General features: G+C 47.0%; 1 protein-coding gene and 1 long non-coding RNA gene across 3 annotated transcripts; one reads left to right on the top strand and one right to left on the bottom strand.

Moving 5' to 3' along the window:
* Window positions 1–564: 564 nt before the first annotated feature.
* Window positions 565–19530, bottom strand: APCDD1L (APC down-regulated 1 like). The gene is made up of 4 exons (XM_064167584.1): window positions 19108–19530; window positions 6215–6344; window positions 5168–5726; window positions 565–2719 (listed from the first exon to the last, which is right to left on the bottom strand). Exons 1-4 carry the CDS (start codon window positions 19142–19144, stop codon window positions 1955–1957), a joined length of 1491 nt encoding a protein of 496 aa, XP_064023654.1. The 5' UTR covers window positions 19145–19530; the 3' UTR covers window positions 565–1954.
* LOC135188267 (uncharacterized) lies at window positions 5684–7353 on the top strand. 2 transcript variants are annotated; one of them, XR_010307641.1, is made up of 2 exons: window positions 5684–5976; window positions 7161–7353. It is a non-coding gene; the product is annotated as an uncharacterized LOC135188267 (long non-coding RNA). The 2 variants fall into 2 exon arrangements; XR_010307640.1 differs by lacking the exon at window positions 5684–5976 and adding an exon at window positions 6229–6479.
* Window positions 19531–21190: the final 1660 nt, after the last annotated feature.

Consider the following 21190-nt stretch of genomic DNA (forward strand, 5'->3'; position numbering starts at 1 on the left):
GGAAAACTGTCTGCACACAGATGTTATTCCTGGGGGTAAATGCAGGGCATGAATTGCTTTTTGTCACCTCCATGCACCCACCCTCTGAAGACAGTACAAAGCTCTTCCCTACTCTCTCGATGGACATCTCTAGATCCTGCACAAATGTGTAGCTCTGCCAGTTTGAATCACAGGAACCTTTCCTCCAAGCTCTAGCATGGTGATGGGAAACTGGTCTGCTGAAGAAGTTCTGTTATGGGTATGCCTCATTAGATGCAGCTGTGCTACCCTGAACTTGCCCTCATGGATAGCACCACAGTGGAGACATCCCAAAGGACACTCCACATTCTCCAAGATGCAGTTCTGGTTCTTCAAACATTTGCCCACAGATCTCCACACAGTAGCAGCCAACAAAACATGACAGCCCTTAGAAACGGGGAGGTGTTTTGGCTGCTGCAAAGCTCCTTCTCCCCTGACTGCAGAGGGAACCAAAGGCAAGGTAGCCAAGCTTGGCCTTTTTGTATAACTGTCATGTGTGTGCTTAATGTCTGATCAGTCCTGGAACATGTGAACATGCTGACAACATTTATGTCACAACTGAATGCATTTAATGAGCATCTCATTTGAATTATTAGTTAATGTACAGATTTCCCCAAAGTATTTTTATGTTATAAACCCCATAATTTATCTAAATACAAGCTGCAAGTTCGTAAATACAGCATTAAGAAGGTAGCTATTGCATAGCTGGTTTAACAAAATACCCTTTGTGAGTAAGATATATAGGCTTATTTGGAGAGGACTTAGCTACTGGTAGGAGGGCTTCTCCAAGTAAGTTATATGCTTCTTGGCTGCAGCAGACAGGGAATATAATTTCTGAGTTTGTCCTTCTTGTCAGTAGAAATCAGTGTGTCCTGACTGGGCTGTCTGATTTGTGTATCTCCTCAGCCCATTGTTCACTAGAGGCAGATTTATAAAACATTTTTACTGGGATGAGGCTGGAAGTGACATCTTGATGGAAAGGAGAGCTGGATTATCAACTGGCATGCCAGTACAGTTACTAAAAAGGAGGTGGTGAAAATTTATGGCCCAAGAAGACTTGGAAGCAATCTTCTGCTGTGCTTAGTGCATGGCAAGTGCAAGCTGTGATTGCCTGGCAGTGCCTCTGTCTGCCAGACAGGGCTGGCAGTGACATGGAGCTACTGCTGATGTCCCACATGCTGCATGGGAAAGCCAGAATTGAGCAGCGAGGATGCCATATCTGCAGCTATGTGTTGCTGGAGGTTGGAGCAGTCGTGCAGAGAAATGTTCTCCATTTCCTGTATCTTCTTTAGTGATCAGGGTCAGGAATAACAGTCTGCCAAGGTAATGCTCTGAAAGGGCACATACTAAAAGAGGATTGTATGTTGCACCTTTGTGTGCCTACACAGGCAGGAAGACTGCAGGAAATGTGTGTAAACTGAGAATGGCAGGATGAACTGTGCCCTTATCAAGAACACTTGCTGACTGTCTACTGCTGACTGACTCTGCAGATTAAATTTGCAAGAACAGCAACAAGAAGTATGATGGGAAGGAATTTAACCTCAAAGAAACTCAGCAGCTGACACTTTGGATGGTTGAATTACATCTGAATCAAGCTCTTGATTAAATCTTAGCAATGTCAGAAGCTCAAAGCAGCAACTGTAGTTGATGTTTCTTTTTCTCCCCTTGTATTGCTCCATTCTGCACCCCAATGTGCAGCACATCCATGTCACTACATTAAATGTGTACACAAAGAGGAGAGAGTAGGCAAGAAAGCCAGAGGACAAACAGCATGTTGTCAGGAATATCTTCTTGGCTTCATCCACTGTTGTTGGGTGTTTCTAAAAAGTGTTTCCAAAGCTGAGTAAAACAGATTCCAGATGTGCTTATTTGAAGGCTATAAAAATCATGCTAGCACCAGGACTATCTGAATTCTGTGCTGCACCTGAATAGAGAATTAGTCCCACCTTAAAAACAGAAGTGCTATGAACAATAAAAAGGCCACAGGCAAAGGTTTCAGTGCTTCATTCCCATTAGCATCCTTCTTTCCCAAGTATTTTAGACTAACGTAGTTGGAGAACTCTTCTGGCGCCCCCGCACACTGAATCAGAGGTGCCTGATAGGAGGTGGGCCGCTTGTCGGGGCTGTCGGGGCTGGACCCGTCCGTGGGCCTCTCGCCGATGTACAGCAGGCTGCGGTCTCTCGTGTCTTGCTCCGTTTTGAAAAGCTCATACTCGGTGTGGGGCAGCCTGATGCCCAACGCCAAACATCCGTTTGTGGGGGTTATATCCTGCTCCAGCCCAGCGCTCCAGGAGCTTGTCAGCCCACAGCTTCCAGGTTCTGAGGAGTTCAGCATCATCACTGTCACCTGGTCCATGGGTGTCACCCGAGCCTGGGTGACTTTAAAGGCCAGCTCTGTGCCACCTCTCACTTTGGAGGAGGGGATGCCCTGGGTGTAATGCCCAGATGCATAGATGGTGAAGGTCGGCTGTTTGCAGAGCGGGTCTGAGTAGTGATAGTAGTAACCTTCCCAGGTGTGGTTGTGACCGTGGAATATGAAGTACCTGGTCAGGAAAAGCACGGCAGGTCGGACCTCGCAGTGGGTGCTCACCCAGCTGCCGCTGAGCTGCATGGGCAGCTGAGCTCTGGTGGGCAGTATGGGTGGGTGGTGCTCATCGGCTCTGTATATGATCCCACAGGCTGGGCAAGGATGCACATGGTGCTGCAGGACACAAACAATCACAGATTTGTAAACTGATAAGGAAAAACCCTCTCAGAATATTTAAAACCCTCCAACTCCCCTCATCCACAGCAGGGTGTTCAGTTGCAGTGAACTTGGCCCAAGACGTCCAAGCAGATTAAGTGAGCTAAAGCATTGCCCTGGCTCTTTGCTATTCTGGTAGCCGGGAAGATCAGAGAGGGCTGTGCCCCGAGGCTGTGCTCTGTCTGCTGCCTGGGCCGCTTAGGACAGACTGCGGGGATGGGGACAGGGCAAGGGCAAAGCTGCTGCCAGGGCAGGGAATGCTCCCTTAGGCTACCCAGGTGGTTCTCCCAAAGTTTTCTACTGCAAGATCGGCACACACCATGGGTGAGGATGAGAGTGCTAGGAGATGCCAGCTACACCCCTACATCTGCGCTGATTTAATAAAAACGCTGCAGCCTTTTCAGCAGTGAGAATCAGCTGAGAGCTCACCCCGGCGAGAGCCTGTGCCTGGACTGCACCACGCTGAAGGCAGCCTCTCCACGACAGCCAAAAAAGCATGGCATGTCCTGCTTCCCTAATCCTGCCTCCCCCTCATCCCCTTCCTTCTGCAGCCCTACAGACCGCTGCCCACACTCCTGTATCTGCAGCTGTGTTTGTGGGTCATGTCCAGGGGTAGATGAGGGAGGTCAGAAAAGGGGCAACCAGAATGAGCAGTGCACTGGAGAAGAAGAGGACCCTCTGCAAAACGAGGGCCTGACCTTTCCTTCTCCAGCTGTGCTTCGTGCAGAGCTGTGAGTCAAACCAGTCCTGCAGCTGATCCAGTGCCAGGAGGGGGTTTGTGTAGGTTGGAACTTTTTCTTATACTCCATATATCACAACTGATTTATTTTTAAATAAGCAGGGTTTGAACATTCTATCGTTCTCTAGAACACGAGCTAATCTTTACTGAGCTGTCGCATGCAACGAGGTTAAATAACTCAGTAGTTAACTGTAGGGTGGGTAATTTACATGCAAGTTGATTGGAGTCTACTGTAATTTAGTCATTTTCAGCTTGCTTTACTGCTACTGTCACGTTAATGAGTGCTGACAGTACACAGTACATTATGGCTAAATAATCCCAGAAGTTGGCAAATACATGTGCTCTGCTTCGACAGGAAATTCTTTGATAATGAAAGGTAATTTGGGGAGAATGGGTTTCTTTAAAACAGATATAAATTTAAGAGGGAAAAGAGTGATATTTTCATAAAGAAGGTTAAAAAATAATTCCTAACATAGCCGTGCAACTCACCAGCAAATGGGTGTTAGTTCAGAGCAAAGAAAAATCCTGTGCCCAATAAAATTATCACCACAGACATGGAGCCAAAAATGGGACTTGCTTAAAGCAGTTGTGTGAAGTTATTCCTAGTGTATGGCAGCTTCTAATTACCGCCAAGTGGTGACATCATGTGCTGGTCCATTGGAGAGCTGTTAGCTGATTAATTACAGTGCTACATTCAGAGAGTGGATTTCAGTATCTTTAGGTTGGGGTTTAAATTAACTTTTTAAAGTGTTTATGTTTACCATCTGGTTTTGCTCACATGTATGGTTTTGGCCCAAAATAACACAAGCTGAACCACTTTGAGACTGTTACTTTCAGGGGGTTGAGGGATGTTGCTCTGTGTTTTTCAGAGTTCCATTGCTGCAGTCTGGGGCATGGGGGAAAATGTCCCCAAAATAATTCTATCAATTCAATTCTAGCTGGTAAAATTCCAAGGGCTTTTTTTTTGACCCCATCTCACTGCTCAATCATTTGTGAATTGATTAGTTATGATTCAGACGGAAATGTGCTTTCCTGGAAATTAACTAACCTGCTGCAAAATACAGTAAAATTTAAAATAAAATATAGGGCAACCAAGTCTCCTGCTTAGTTTTATTTATGTAAAAATGAAAGTTTGATTTGTGTCTAATAACATAATTGCATTCAGGGCAACTTCCTCTTCTAATGGCATTACACCAAGGACTAATGATTTAATGTTAGATGTTGCTTCTCGCTCTTCTCTTAACCTGGAGGACACAACAAAGAGCAAAAGAGGGGAGAAGGAACAATGACAGAGCAGGCAGTCTCTAATGATGTGCAGCCCAAAGCTTTCACTGATTTTGTTCTGAGAAACTAGGAAACTGCATTTCCTAGGCACACACAGAGCCAAAGAAAAGCCATTAAATCCGGGTCCATGCCAAGGCAGGCTTGTTTCTGGTGGCAGTGTTGCTGGGTTTGCACCCACCTTGGTCCTGCTCTCTTGGTAAGGAAGCAGGTGAACCCTGCATACCATGGAGCACCCAGACAGCACCTTGGGAACCTACACTGCAGCACTTCCTCATCTACATGGACTTAGAACAGAAGGGGCAAAGTGCAGGCAGTACTTTAACAGTATGGAAATGACATGTGCTTGGCAAAGCTCATGGACCTTGTCAAGGCATCATCCTTACCACAGCACTCTGCATCGGTCGCTGGTAACCAGTTGGTCGGTAGTGCAGCCTCTCGACCCACTCTGTGTGAATGTCCCCCAGATACAGCTCCTCCACCAGATGGCTCCCGCTCTGCTGGGGCTGCAGCAGTGGCTGGTAGTGCTTCTCCACCCGCACCAAGCTGAGCTCATGCATGGTGAAGCCCAAGGCAGCTGTGCAGTCACGCTCAGTCTTAGCACTCAGCAGTTCATAGAGGGCTCCAGGAGCCCAAGTGCGCCCTGGGGGCAGGAACCCACTGCAGCCCTCACTGGAGGTCTGGTTGATCCAGGAGGCCACCTCCTGCATGGCTTTCTGGCTATGGAAAACGATGCCAACTTTGTGGAGGTGGTAGTCGGCCTCGGTGGCCCCACGAGTGATCCAGGAGGCCTGGCGCAGCCGCAGCTTGCCCTTGATGACCAGCGTGTAGGAGGGGTCGTGGCAGGAGGGGTCCCAGTAGTAGAACTGGTAAGCCTTGAAGAGGCGGTTAGAGTAGAAGAGGTAGGATCGGGTGAGGAACTCAGGTCCTGGCCGCACCTCGCACCTGGGAGGAAGGTAGACCTGAGTCACCTGCAGTGTGTGGTCCCAGCATACAAGGTCAGATCCCTCCCCAGTGACACCCAGCATATGGGAGCAGAGGGGCAAGCATGGGTGGGAGCAGCATCAAAGGCAAGAGCCTCCCACAGCCAATGGCCACCCTTGAGTGATTTTAAGACATCGGCGTTTCTTAACAAAAACGTGGCACTGTTGGAGAGAGGCTGTTGAGCTCTGTGCCACATGCCTCTTTGGGCCAGGTGAGCTCAGCAGCTGCACCCTGGTGGGGGAGGGAGAGAAGAGGCTCTAAACGCACCCGAGGGCAAGAGAACCTCAGGCCTCCCTCCAGCCGGGTGTGGGTGTTTGAGGAGGGGGCAGAAGGCTCAGGGATTCGATTCTTCCGTGCCGCCTTGCCCAGCCCGGCAGCAGCGGGAGCAGGGCGGGAGCAGTGCGGAGGGGCTGGGCCGGGGCTGGGGGCGCGTTCCCGGGGGCCCTTACCCGGTGGAGACCCATCGGCCCTCCAGGCGCGGGGGCAGCCGCGCCGCGATCCTGGCGCCGTCCTGCAGGTGGCGGAGCTGCTGCCGGCACCGCGACTCCCAGCGCAGCGGCGGCTCCGCGGCCGCGCATGCTGCGCGGGGCGGGGAGAGAGAGAGACAGGGCAGGCTGTCAGCAACCCCGAGACCAGCCGGCTACGCCGCCCCGCGCTGCAGCGCCCACCGCCCCGCGGCCCTCCCCCCGGGCCCTGCACGGAGCTGGGGAGGAGGTAACGCTGGGGCGCTTTTGGGGCTGGCACCGCCTGCATGAGGGTTGCAGATCCCCAGGGCAGCCCTAACACGTCACTGGAGGTGTCTAAAAGCCGCGTAGATGTGGTGCTGAGGGACATGGTTTAATACCAGACTTGGTACAGTTAGATAATGGTTGGACTCGATGATTCTAGAGGCCTCTTCTAACTGAAACGATTCTGTGATTCAATGATCTTAAAAGCCTTTTTCAACCTAAATGATTCCACGATTCTATCCCGGGGTTACCCTGACACATTGTGGGGCTGCTATCACATCCTGGGGGTGCCCAACACATCACTGGGTCTGACCCGCGGACAGCTTCAGCCCCAGGCCAGAAGGGCTGCAGAGAACTGCAGGTACCAGCAGGAACAGCTCAGATTCTGCCAAGGACTCAGCGCTTGGGTTTCCCAAGAGCTTCACTGACACAGAAACACTTCAAACACCTCTGCCTAGAAGAACTCCATTGGCTGCATTAGCTGGAAGAGTTAGCTGGAGACTGAAACCCTAACGGGTTAGCTAAGCTGCAAGCTCTTAGTTAAGGATACAGATTTTGCTTTTACTTTATTGTTTTCCAATTTGAGTTTCATCTGAATCCAGATCATTTTTAGATTAAATCTTCAAAACCAACTGAGTGCTCTTTGTTCACGTTCTCTCTCTCTCAGGCTATTGTTGAAGCAGCAACTGGAACAGGGAATTACAGCATGGGAACATTAGACTCGCCTGTCGCCCGCCATAAGGACAGTAATTCTGTCACTTACCTCATTTCCCATAACAACGGATGTTATTGGCTTAGGGAATGTGTGAACACTCAGCTAAATCCTGAAGACCTCTGCATGCACACATATATATGTACATGGATTGCTATATATTATTCACTCTTTACTAAGCAAACTTCTGTTGCACTCATCGAGAGTTTGCTTCAGTAAGAAACTTGAGATTTACCTCTTTATAACACCACAAAATGAGCTCTCAGAGAAACCTCTCCTGGAACCCCAATGACTTTTCTGCTCTCACAACTGTCCTGCTTGGCAGAGTTTGATCCCTTGGCCTGGCGCTGTTCAGCCCAGCCCAGGCTGCCCAGGGTTCACTTGCTGTAGCTCTGCTTTGCAGTTTGCTTGTAGTGTGCTGGAAAATTTTCAAGCCACCTTCTATTCACTACATGCCAGTGGTTAGGACACAAGTCACTTTCTATCCTGCTTATCAGGATGGAAAGAAATATCTAATATATACTAACATAAATCTATTACTCTCCCATAGAGTGAGGATGCTAAATATTCGCAAACCCTGTGCCTTACTCAGTAAAGGAAATCAAGATACAGTCACAACTGCTGGTCTTAGTCCCTGTGTTCTTCCATATGGCATGAACCATCCCATGATCTGTATAGGCAGATTTGCCTAAACCAGACCTTTCACTAGCAAAAGAAACCCAAACCACCTGCTGCAAGCGAGAGAAAGGGACAGGTGAGGTTGTGAAAGGCCCAAGCCCAGCTTGGACTGTGACCGCCTTCTTAACAGAAGAGTCTGTAGATGAAACTAGCACATATGAATCTGCTGCAGACCATGGGCGGCATCAGCAAAATTCCCTCTCTTACAAACTTAGGATATAACAGAAATATAAACACTCAGGGCAATATTCACAGCTGGGAGCTGACAGGGAGGCTCCTCCGATTCCCACAGCAAATTTATTCAGAGACAGGAGTCTCTCATCCCTAGCACCAACACATCCTACACACACAGAGCGTTAAATCCCTGTCAAAAACCTTCTGCATCCAAGTTTGCCACAAATACAAGCCCAAACCCAAGTCAAATGGGAACTTGGTAATTAAATAACTGCTGCACAAGTTGGGAGCTCCTGAACATATGGCAAAGCAGAGAGATTTCCAGTCCAATTGTATTTCATTATAAATCTAGTAATAAAGAACTTGGATCTGATGGACTAATTTAGGCACTTCAGTATGGTGCTGCCATTTGCAAAGGTTTTAGGTGTCACAGTGACAGGGTCCCTGAAATGTATTTCTGTAATTTAAATGCTAAAGCCCTGAAGCCACCACAAGGGGAATAAACAGTTGGAAAGTGAAGCCCTCAATGAAGCAGGGAAGCAGTAACAACAGCAGCCTACCTACCCAAAGGCCAGTGAAGCCAGCCTTGCATTTGCTGTTACCTTGCTCTGCACTGAAGTGCGTTATTAGTGTTAAGGGCTCCTTCTGGAGCAGACTCAAAATTATACTGGTTTCATCATCTTCAGGGGCTGGATGAGGTGAGCAGGCATAGCCAGCTCCTTTACAGCTGCTTGCACTAGTGCTTCCTACCTGAAAATCAGTTCCTGTGAGTCTTCATAAGAAAATGGGAAAACACTGGTTGGCAAAACCCTTTGCTGTTAGCTAAACCTTTAAGTTGGCAGCTGCAGCATGCATGAAGACTGCTCTATGGCTGCCCAAGTGGTAGAACCCATCAGGAATCAGAGCTCAGTGTCTTCATCCCAGTTCTCTTATGACTTTGCTTTGTAGCATCAGGCAAATTTGCTCCTGTGCACTCCTTACTCTCAGGTCTTCTGTAACTCACCTGCAGCCATTTCAGCTGGCTGCACTATCAAGAGGCCTAATTATTTTTTGAGAGCCATCAGTACACAACAGTCCAAACTAACTTACACTTCAACATTAAATTATTATCCTAGAGAATACAGTAAGCAAAAAAATCACAATGTATGTATTAGAGGTGAGGGACTCTAAGGGTCAGATTTGCTCTTGCTCGTAACTGCAGAAAGACTTCAGAGGTATGGATGTACTCTACGGCCACTCCAAAACAGCAGCACAGAAAACAGCCCCATTCCCAGCTCACCAACTGCACTCTGGGTGTGCTTGCTGCAGCAGAAGCTTGGCCATTCGACTGAACCCTTACTGCTACTTTTGGCAGAAACTGTAAAAGTCTACATTGTTTGAGAGCACAGACACTTCGGCAACACAATCACTCTATTTTGACACATTCAATAGAAAAGGGAATTTCTATAATCAGGATAAAACTCCATGGGAAAAAAAATAAAAAGGAAAAAGCCTCCAGAATGTAAATATTTGACATGATGGGAATTCCTAGGGATTTTGTCTTACTTAACTGTACACAAGTCTCCAAGCTGGATGCATCCTCAAATCAAAAGCTATTGGCTTGTGTCCCAACTCTGTGGCTGCTTCTCTCAAATACTGTAGCCTAGTTAATTTGATCTCACCAGATCCAAATATCCTTTAAAGCTGGAAAAGTTCAGTTTCAAACCTAAAATCTGTAGCTAAGGCACATCTTTATTCCAAGAGCAGCATAAAGTGGTTGTCACTCATACATCATTCTGTTACCTAGCCTCTAGTGAAGCACATTAGAGCGGCTCCTCTCTCCATCTTAAGCAACACAAATTAACTGCTTTAAAGAGTTGTTGGGCAGGAGGAAGGAATTACTCACAATTCATCTTCATGACAAGAATGCTCATTCATAGGAAAATCATTAAAAAATCCCCAACTGTGATCACTTCCACTCGCTCGTTATCCTGTCTGTCTGTATAGATTAACCACAAGCGTTTCCAGAGAGCTCCTCAGTACAGCAGCTAGACAAAACAGTATCTTTTTCCAGCTTTCCGGTGCGTGCTGCATCCACAGCACTGGCCCAAAGTCTCGGAGCAATGGGGCTGCACGAGCACTCAGGCAATTAGGAATGTCAGTAACAGGGAACAGCAGCTGATTGCTGCAATCAGCAGAAACTGGATCAAGCCTTGAAACAACAGCAACAGCAAATATTGACCAATCAGTCCACGCATTGGTGTAAGTGGCATTCAGAAAAATCAGCCCCACAGCATCAAATGGTAACAAGGCAGAACTGGAAGTCCTCTGTGAAGCAAATTCTTGGTAAGTCAGCACAAAGATTCCTAAGCAATGGCCAGGCGTGAAAATGTGAAGCTGCCAGTGGGGCTGTGCCACAAAACTGCTGTACACTCCAGCTTCAGACCTATTCCTCACTTTTAAAGGAAAAAAATACCAACCATGAGACAAAAACTGGAATATGCCTCGTTGGAAACAAGTCTTGTTTGTGTTCCTCCAAGCCGAATGACTTTGGAAAAAAGCAAAGTTGAGTCACACATCTGTTTCTTTACAAATGGAGGAGAAAATGCATGCATTACAGTTTGCACCAAATTAGTTACTGCAGATCAACTCTTCTCCAGAGCTAGACTGCTTAATCTGTTACATGTTATTGCCTCCTATGACCAGAATTTATGACTCCCATTTATAATTCTAATGTTTCAGTTAGTCACCCATTCACAGGGATAAGATCAGTGCCTGAAGTCATGGAGCATTACACATTTCTTCATTTAGAGATGACATAAAGCCTTTGATATTTTCTGAGGAATGTTCAGACTGGAATGAAGTGGACGATAAGAAACATATCAATATATTCTGCATAAGTGAATTACACTTATCCATGCAGACTTCATTAGCAGAGCAAAACAGTATTTCTTCAGCATTTTCTCCTAGGAGCACACAGAATGGATTTTGGGTTGGAACTAAAGGAACAGGCATTCTTTTAAAAGTGCAGAAAATGTTCTTATTTTTTAAACCAATTTTTCTTGCATCTGTGAGGAGATTAAGTTAGCGATGCTTTTAATTCAATCAGAAAAAATCATTCTCAAGAGAACAATTCTGTGGGAAGAGATACATTTTATATTATAATGTTATAAAGTTATAAAACTTAAACATAACCCACTGGGGCTGGAACACTCTCACATCAGAACTTTGCCTATCTGCAAACTGAAGCCAGTTCAGGACAGGACTTAAGCACATGCTTAAGTCTAATTGGTTTCAGTGAAACTTAAGCATGTGCTTGAAATTAAGCCAGTGCATGAGCATTTTTCCTGATTAGTAATGCCTCCCTGAACTGAAGCCAGAATGTGGTCAAGTGGTTGAGGGAGGATGCCGACGCTTTCACTGGAGTACTGTTTGGCTTCTGGAAAAGTATTTCTATTATTCATCCCATTTCTTATTTTCTGTGAAATGGCTATAGTCACAGAGAGCTGTTTCACCAGTCTGATGCTCAGCTCGTGCTATTGGTAAGATGCTTGGAATTCATGTGATGTTTCTGTTATTCTTGTATGGATGGCACAGTAAATGTACTACATTAGCTATCGTTGCAGAGCATCACCCTGAGTTTCCTGCACATAACAGAGCACAATCATATATGAAATTGTGCAGATCCTAAGAGGCAACTCAGCTGACTCCAATTTCCCCACTAGCTCAGAATTTTAGAGACATTTTCAAAACATATTTTCACCACATTCTACAGCTTTAGCTTAGTTTTATTCTGTGATCACTGCCTAATTTGTCCCACATCCACCATTAAAATACTGAAGCACTTGTGGTGAGTTGACTCACCACACTCACTTGTCATTAGTTTTAAGGTGTTAGAGGATATTTTATTCTTGGAACCATGGAATCATTTACTTCTCCTATAAGCGTCAAGTTCAGTGATAGATGACAAGAGAGGTAGGATTGGAGGTAAGGAAGGAGAGAAGGGAGAAGGTATTTTTTTCTGCACCTCAAAGATCATTATACTGAAACAAAACATCTTTTTAAAACTGACCTCTCTGACCCTTTACCCTGAAGTAGAAAACAGGCCTAACACTGTAAATGGGGCTGCAGGGCTTGGCCCCACTTTTGCTGGAATCAGTAGAGAGGAAAGATTCCATCACCATGCCAATGCAGCATCAGCACCTTATTCAGAAAATGCCCATCCCCACCAACTGGCAACATACACTCTATTCGAAGAATGAAGGGATACCAAGGAGAAATGGAACATTCTCAAGTGGGATGAACTAAGCAAGACATGTAAGAGTTGGCACAGAGGACCTATGATGCCAAATAAAAGGTGGTGGATGCCAAAAAGAGGTGGAAGGGAGTGCATCTTCCCAAGAGATCAAAACAGCACACTTTTCAATTACACAACAAAGCTTTCCTCATTACTTACCTGGTGTCTTCACAGATACAGGAGCCATTTCACTTCATGTTTCTCCCTTCCACCCCCTGAAAGACACTGCACAGACTCAGGAAGAGGAGTTGTATGCTTTTTTCCACAGTTAAACTGGCCAGTGTCAAAAGATGTACTGAAGAACAGCTGAGCAATTCCATATGGCCAGAGGCCCCAGTTGTCCCAACCACTGTGGTCAGCTCAGCACTAACCAACCCTTAGCTCATAGCCCTGTCCTGCTGCCAGCACCATACTGGGGGGTCCAGAAGCGTGGAGAAGAATGCTGAGAACAGGGTCCTGCTGTAAGCCAAAATCAGAGAAGTCACAGGGCTCCCCTGCAACAATTCACTACCTCCACACTAACCTACAGGACAGAGTCTGGAGAGGTAAGAACTAACGGGATAATTGTCACCTGCCTTCTTCTTTTGACATAGACAAGCACTGCAAAAAGCAAATGAGTTCAGGCTAGGCGAACACACACTGTGGCTTGTATAACTTTGATCAGTGTTGCCACACAGGTTTGGCACAGAGAAATATATAACCAAAACACTAAAGAAAACAGGGACAGAAGAGTGATGATAGAGGTTTTTTCCTTTAACACTGGTGAAAGCTTACACTTTAATTTGGTGAAATAGATGAGACCATAGTGAGATGATCCCCTGGCACCTAGGTGGTGAGAGATTGGTGAGAACACCTGAGGCATACCGCTGCTTTTCAAAGAGGAAAACAAACCACCACAGTCCAAGGCTGAGCAATATCCTGGGGGCAGTACCATGATTCAGTTACAGTCTAACTGGAATTCATTTTCTTACCAAATGGGACATATCCTATCTATCTTCCTTAGTTTAGATGAGCTGCAAACTCATTAGAAAAAACAGCAGCTGGTTTGGAAATTAATGCCACGCTGTCACTTTGAATGTATGGAGCACCCATGAAGTTTTTGGCAACTCCCTCGAACCCCTGCACAGACACTTTATTAGTGGCTATCATGGCTATATTTAATAGTGATGGCTAAGCATGTTTTTTTCCTGGAGTACTTTGAAGAGTAGAAGCCGTAATCAGGCCATGGCTCGGTTATAAAATGCCAAGCTCATTTTGAACATCTAAATCACTCATTCACATGGACCATGGAGCACACAGAGGACCACCCACCACATAAGATTAACATAAATATAGCATTTACCCAAAGCAAAATGAGCAACTGGAACTGATGGGAGTTGAGAGCAGAACAACAAAAAATGATTAGGGGGTGGGAGGGATTGAGTTACGAAGCAAGATTAAAAGAGCAGAGTGCATCTAGCCTGGCTGAGTGACAGCAGTGGCAAGATGGACATGATAACAGCCTATAAATATTCACAATGCATAAACACCAAGGAAGGGAAGGAATTCCTTGCAGTGAATAAAGAGGTTCTGTTGGGATTGAATGAGAAGAGGAAAAAATGTGGCTTGTATATCAGGGTGAACTTCTTGAGGCACAATGCAGTAGGCAGCCCAAGTCCACTTGCTTGGCAGGATTTGAGGGACTGAACAAAGCACTAGTACAGCCAGGAATAAGCTGCTCTTGGCAGGGACTTGGAGGAATACTCTTGAGTGGTCTTTCAGTCTCCCACTGCCATGGAGCTGTCCCCGTGCCCTGCTCCCACGGCATGCAGCTGCTCTCCTGTGTAAGCATATTGTTTGCCATCCTGCTCATCAAGATCACTGCCTGGCCTCCGTGGGACTAGTAGTATGAGGCAGATGCACAAAGGCATTTAGGTGCCTAAAGACATAAGTGACTGCAATAGGTACTGAACTGCTGAACACAGATGAGAATCCCAGTAGGTCCCTGCAATGTCAAGTACTCACCGTTGAAAATCCAAGTCCAGGAAATTAGATTAGAAACCCACCAAAGCAAGAGCAATCCTTTTGTTCTCTCCTTATTTAGCACCTAACACAACAGGATTCTTGGCGCAAGGAAACTGTTTATAGTAATAAAAATAGGATCTAATAGGATCTAATAGTCTGAGGCTACTTGGCTCCTGTGAAGGCAAGGATGAGAAGGGTATTCAAAAGCAGTCCTAAGTACCCTCAGAAAAATGCTCTGCAGGAAGGTGGTAAACTGATACATAGCCCACACCAGAAATACTCACACATGTTTAACTTAGAATCACAAGTGACCACAGAAAAAGGTTACTTGTTCAGCTGAAGCACAGAATTAAAGTTGCTTCTAACATGTGTTTTGGGGTCTGGGTGTGGTTTCTAGATAGCCTGAAATTTCAGTCTACTGTTTTGCCTGTCAACATTAGCCAAGTTTTGATGTGTTCCAGTTCTCTTAAACACTGCCGACAGATGCTAAAATCAAAGCTGACACTCAACCTATGTGCTGCAAAACTGAGTAACAGGACATGGGCTACACACCACTAACTACCAAAAACTTAAGAGCTCTTCTGTAGCACAACTTCACTATCATTTATATTTTCATTTGTCCTTTCTAGGGAATCCAACTGGCAAAACCTATTTTTTTCTCTGAAAAAGCTTTTCTGAAAAGCTTGAAAAATAATGTGTCGTGTTTTTGTATCAACAGGGGGGAGGAGACACTTAAAATCCGTGGCCTGCCAGCATCTAGTACTTGTGGCTTTAGTAAGAGCATGAACAAGGTGAATCCAATTGTCTCAGCAGGGAGTGTGGTGTACACAATGATCTCAGAGAACAGGGTGAAAGCCTGCTTCCAGGGATCTCTGTCTTTGACTCAGATAAGGCCAAAATGGTACACGTTTGGCAGTACAAGCCATAGGGGACATCTGCAGTGATCGATCAAAGGGAAACACTCAAGTTTAATGCATCATTTTAAAAACTAAACTCAAGCAGATCGCTTCAGATGCTCAGTGGGGAGACTTCTGTTGATTTATGCACCATCACACCACTTCTAAGTCAAGAGCTGTTGCTGGACTGATCCAAGTGTCTAATAGTGCCACATGAACTGAACTTCACTGCAGCACTCTTCAGTTCCAGCTGAATTCAACTGTGATGATTTAATAAGCTACTCAATGGAAATGAGAAAACATCAGCATGGAAGACATGATTATCCTCACTGTCAGTCTGCTAAAACTCCAAAATAATGGTGGTTTTCAGCCCTCTTATCACTTCACACTCCAGAGTTTTGGGACTCCAAATATACCTCTGAGTTTCTTTCCCTGTAAACAGAAACATAGAATCATAGAATCATAGAATCAACCAGGTTGGAAGAGACCTCCAAGATTATCCAGTCCAACCTATCCCTCAGCCCTATCCAGTCAATAGACCATGGCACTAAGTGCCTCATCCAGTCTTTTCTTGAATACCTCCAGGGATGGTGACTCCACCACCTCCCTGGGCAGCCCATTCCAATGCCAATCACTCTCTCTGGGAAGAACTTCCTCCTAACATCCAGCCTAAACAGAACTCTCCTAACTGTGTTTTGGAGCATAAGAGCTTTTATTTGCTTTTACAGGAAAAGAACACCACAGCTTGCAGATTACTAACCCCTCAGGTCTTACACAATTTAAGCTAGAGAAGGAGCTGTTCTATGAATCATATTTTCAGTTTCTGAAGAAGGATTACACATGAAAATGTTCACATTCTCACCTAGTTTCTTGGTATTATTATGTCTGACATGCACTACCTTAAAATCACGAAGTTAGGAATTCTCTTTTTTCCTAGTTTTATTTCCCTCAGCAAATAAATAAAAAAGCCAAAGGAATTGCATAACAACACTGTGTAGGTGCTTCCTAGCCTTGAGGTTGATTTTAGCAGTGATTGTGTCTAATGCATGAGGGCATTGTCTTTATAGATGACATGTGCTATGTTGTGGGGAAACACAGGATCCCATTGAAAGCAAAATCTCTTTCCAAACTTTGTTCTGCCAGATGCAGCCTCCTCTAGCATTGAATTCCAACTTTGGTTTTCTTCATAGCAATTTCTGGCTTTTGAAAATCTCCTTACTCAACAATTTGTGCTTGTGGGGAAAATATAGAAACCACACCATATTTTTTTCACTTGTGCTTTTTTCTACATCTCAGCCCTGTTTTCATCTATGTCCATATACTTCGAAACATGGCTAACCTGTAATTATGGAAAGAACAAATAGAGTCATATCACACGATCCAGCATAATATATTAATTGTTGGGGTTGGGTTTTTTTTTGCCAGCTTGAGAAATGAAGAATAATACCCAGTACTTGGTAAAAATAAATAAATTAAATAAAAATTGCCAAACACATATTTGACCCAAAGACAGTTATGTCAACAGTAAGTACATCTATGTGCAAACACATACAAATCGATATTGAATGTACTGTCATTTATGAGACTGTCTTCCCAATCTCATAACTTAAAGTGCTGGTCTTATCTTAACCCAACATTGTAATCTGCAAGCATAAACTCTGACAGCAAGAATAGATCTTGTATGTTAAAAGCAGGTAGGAGAAGGTACACATGAAAAATATCAGCATGATGTTACTGGAACGTAAAGACTTCAATGAAACTTTAGGTAAAACTCAGCAAGTCTCTGGTGACATTTCCAGGAATTAGTGATTCTTTGCTGGAGGAGTCTCCAAAATCAGATTCAGTTACCTAACTAGAGTGCTTTTTCATCTAATTATGCACTGGTGTCATGCTCGTGCTGATGTTCAGTTTTATGTGGCATACAGAATGTCAGTCTTGCTCACAGTGAAGTCATTGGCAAACCTTGCTTTGATTTTAATGAGTTCTGGATCTGACTTAGCTATTTAAACATATGTTTTAAGGTCCAGTTTCTCTGCTTACTGAAATAAATGGAAATTCTTTCACTGACATGAGGACTAAAATAAATTGTATGAAGACTTAAGAAATAAATATTCTAATTAGGCTTAAATGAGTAATCTTAAATAATGCAGTACAGCAGATCTCTGAGCAGAGAAACCTGAGCTCATAAAATACACGGGGAAGGAAAGTATGTATTTCTTAACTTAAGCCTTATCTTTGAGGGACATACGACAAAGACACCACACAAGCAGAACAGGAAAGTAAACTTATAGAAGTACCTTACAGATTTACTTCTGTACTTTGGTTCTGTATGTGAATGCAAATAATGTCCCATAGCTGCATGATTCTTTCACACTGATCACTAAAGTAAGCTCTGAGCCCTGAGAGGCAGTATAGCGTGGTCTTTTGCTGCCCAAAACCTCATACAAGTAAACTAAGTGGTAGAAAGGAAGCCAAGAGCTGGAAACCCAGGTGTGGACTTCCAGTGTCCAGACTGCCCAGGGGGCCTCAGAGGCACTCTTTCAGCCTTCCTTTCACCTGTCTCTTCTGCTCAGGAGTGCACAGCCTCAACCAAAGATTTGCTTTGCATTTCCTAGGAAAACACTTCATCCAAGGATGGAGAAGCCTCCCTCAGGCTCTGCTCCTTGCTGTAAACAGAAATAATTTTGCCTTTTTTTCAGAGCACAGTTGTCTTTGTTCTCCCATATGGTCTCTTAAGCCAGAACCTTTTCTTCTGAAACTGATCCAAGAACTGCACAGTTGAAAACGTCTTTCTGAAAGAGAGCCGCAAAGATGCAGCCTGTTCTGCTCTGAGGGTCTGTCTGCGCAACTAGGACTCAGTGGCATGTCCCGGGAGCAGGAGGCTGCTTGTAAAGTTGTGCCTTGCCGGGGCAAGTGCTGGATTGTCCTAGGGAAAATCGCCAATTCTCAGTGAAACACGACTGTGAATCAACTCCGAACCCTTTCTGGATCTAAATTCAGCACAAATGCTCACCGTGCTCCGGTCAGGAGCCAGCTGCGCTGGCACCGCGGAAGCCCGAACAGCTTCGGCGAAGCGGGAAAACAACTCCCACCACTCTGGGCACCTCAGGTGGAAGGCAGAGGCTGAGCCCCAGCCCGGTACCGTCCTGAGCAGCTCAGCACCAGGCCTCCAGCCCTTCCGGCATCTTCGCACGCCTCTCTGAGTGGGACACGGAAAAGGCTTCAGAGAAGCCACTCGGCAGGGGGCTGTCGCCCATCCCGTGCCCTACAGCTCGACAGCATCCCCGGAGCGCCTGGCTGCCTTCGGGGCTCTGCCCGCTCGTCTTCTCCCCAGGGAAACGGCGGCAGACGGTGCAGGGCAGCAGGGAGCACTCAGAGTGCGCATGGTAGAGAAACCCTCCTCGGGCCGGGCAGCATCCCCAGAGCGAGGGGAGGGACACTCCGGGGCATCCTGTCCTGGAGACGACCCCACGGAGTGGCTTGCCACTGACTTGCACCCTTCTGGCACCCTCACTCCCACTCTCTTCGCGCACGCCTTGAGGAACTCTTGCACCCTCGTTGCCATTTCTTTGCACCTTCTTGGCAAGCTCCTTGAGTTCTCCTTACAGCTTCTTTGCTCCCTTCCTGCACACTTTCTGCCAACTTTTTGCTCTTTCTTTGCATCCTCCTTGCACGCTTCTTTCAACTTCTTTGCACTTTCCATACAATCCCTTTGCACTCTAATTCTTTGCACTGTCCTAGCAACCCCCTGCCTTCCCCTGCCCCTTCGCAGCGCCCGAAGAGATAGGGAGGTGGCAGGAAGCCCCTTTCGGTCACCCGCTCCCCCTCCCGTCCACCCGCCCCAGAACTGCAGCGACCCATCGATGCCACCTACCTACGAGCAGCCCGGTAAGCCACCAGCACCGGACCATGGTGGTCGCTCTGTTTCCTCAACGAGACGGCCGTAGGAGAGGCGCGATCTCCGCCGATGCCCACGAAGCTTAGCGGGGCGCGGCGCCCGGCGGCGTAGCCATGGGCGGCCTCCGGTGCTCCGGTGCCCGCGGCGACGGGACCCCGGCTTCAACCCGCCGGTGGGAGGCTGAGCGCGGCGGGGCAGGCTCCGGAGCTGTAGTTCTGCTCAGCCCCAAGCCTTCCGATGGGAGAAAAAAAACAAAAATATCTGTTTTAAAATAAAACCCCACAGCCCACGCCGCCTTCGCTGTGCAGCGCGTCCCCCCGGCCGCTGATAGCTTTAATGGAGCTTGGCAGCCACAGGTTCAAGTTGCCAGAAGAGGTGGAGACTCCGCCGCCTGCGCCCCACATGCGGCCGCGCTCCGCACACGCAGGGGAGGAGGAGGATGAGAAGGGCTGCCCCCCTGCGCTTCCACGGGCGGCCGGGGCCGGCACCCCTGATTGGCACCGGCACCCTTGCCGCGGGGATCGGCACCTCTCCCTTTGGACTGGCACTTAGTCCTTAGAGATAAGCACTGTTCCCTCGGAGACCGACAATTTCCCCTCAGGGACCGGCGCGTTCTCTCGCCAGACCAGCACTTTTCCCTCACGGGCAGGCACTTTCCCCTTGGCGACCCGTATTTTCGCCTCAGGGACCGCACGGTCTCTCGCCAGACCAGCCCTTTTCCCTCACGGACAGACACTTTCCCCTTGGCGACCCGTATTTTCGCCTCAGGGACCGCACGGTCTCTCGCCAGACCAGCCCTTTTCCCTCACGGACAGACACTTTCCCCTTGGCGACCCGTATTTTCGCCTCAGGGACCGCGCGTTCTCTCGCCAGACCAGCCCTTTTCCCTCACGGGCAGGCACTTTCCCCTTGGCGACCCGTATTTTCGCCTCGGGGACCGCGCGTTCTCTCGCCAGACCAGCACTTTCCCCTCACGGACAGACACTTTCCCCTTGGCGACCCGTATTTTCGCCTCAGGGACCGCGCGTTCTCTCGCCAGACCAGCCCTTTTCCCTCACGGGCAGGCACTTTCCCCTTGGCGACCCGTATTTTCGCCTCAGGGACCGGCACTTTCCCCCCGGGGACTGGCTGCTCTGGCCATGGGGCGCCATGGCTGCAGCAGGCCACACCATGTGTGAGGGGCCATGTGGTGGGTCAAGGTAGGTGTCACCTTCACCTCACGGCCATTCGAGATAATAGGCCTGCCCTGGTTTCCTCAGGGCCCCAGAGGACACTGCAAGGGCTTAGGCCATCACTCCTCGTTGGGGTGCTGCCCAGAGGATTGGGCCTCCCACCCATCATAGGCCATGGTGCCCTCAGATCCACCATCCCTCCTTTATCTGCATGCCTCAGCTGACAGGCCAAAAAGAGATAGCAGGGTGTCCCTTGAAATAGCCTAAAGCCATTAGAAACCCTCTAAAATATTGCACACCCAAAAATTACATGACCCTTTAAAGGCAGCTCTGACGTACATGCTTCAGGCAGTGCTTATCTAGGGCCCTGGCACTCATGCCAGCCATTTCCTTCCCATTACCCAGACAAGGCCTGTGGGCAGAGCCATGGCTGATAAAGGGCTCATAATCAGCTAGTGTGAAGCTAGGCACAAATCTGAACTTAGATATGCCTGGGACAAAGATGCTTCTCCTTCTTTTATATTGATGATTAGAAATGAACCAGTCTTGTTTGTCATCTTTCAAACATAGTAAAACTACCTGAGTCTGAATGTGTGGGCTCGGTTGTCTTTAAAAGCAGTGAGCGGAAGAGGTTGAACCATCATGGATCTGATTGCCAAACACTCATCCCCATGCTGGCACTGAAAGCTGAAATTTGGTGCACTTTTCCATTTTTGCAAAGGAGGTGAAGAAAATAAAATGCACGTATGCCCCCCGAAAAAAAAAACAGGACCCCACAAACTCACTTTTCCTGGTTTAACTGGCACTTTCCCTGGATAAAGGTAAACTTTAGGGGGGAAAAAAAGTCTCCAAGTTCACAGCAGTAGTCCAATTGATTGTGATGAGGA

Source organism: Pogoniulus pusillus, chromosome 29 (assembly GCF_015220805.1).
Source record: "Pogoniulus pusillus isolate bPogPus1 chromosome 29, bPogPus1.pri, whole genome shotgun sequence".
NCBI classification, from domain to species: domain Eukaryota; kingdom Metazoa; phylum Chordata; class Aves; order Piciformes; family Lybiidae; genus Pogoniulus; species Pogoniulus pusillus.

What these genes read in the sequence shown, in the direction of transcription:
- APCDD1L (XM_064167584.1), bottom strand. Translation starts at nt 19,144, where the DNA reads ATGGTCCGGTGCTGGTGGCTTACCGGGCTGCTCGTAG. An exon ending in GGCCGATGGGTCTCCACCGG is followed by an intron (nt 5,727 to 6,214) that starts GTAAGGGCCCCC and finishes CCTTCCTCCCAG; the next exon opens with GTGCGAGGTGCGGCCAGGAC. An exon ending in GACCGATGCAGAGTGCTGTG is followed by an intron (nt 2,720 to 5,167) that starts GTAAGGATGATG and finishes TGTGTCCTGCAG; the next exon opens with CACCATGTGCATCCTTGCCC.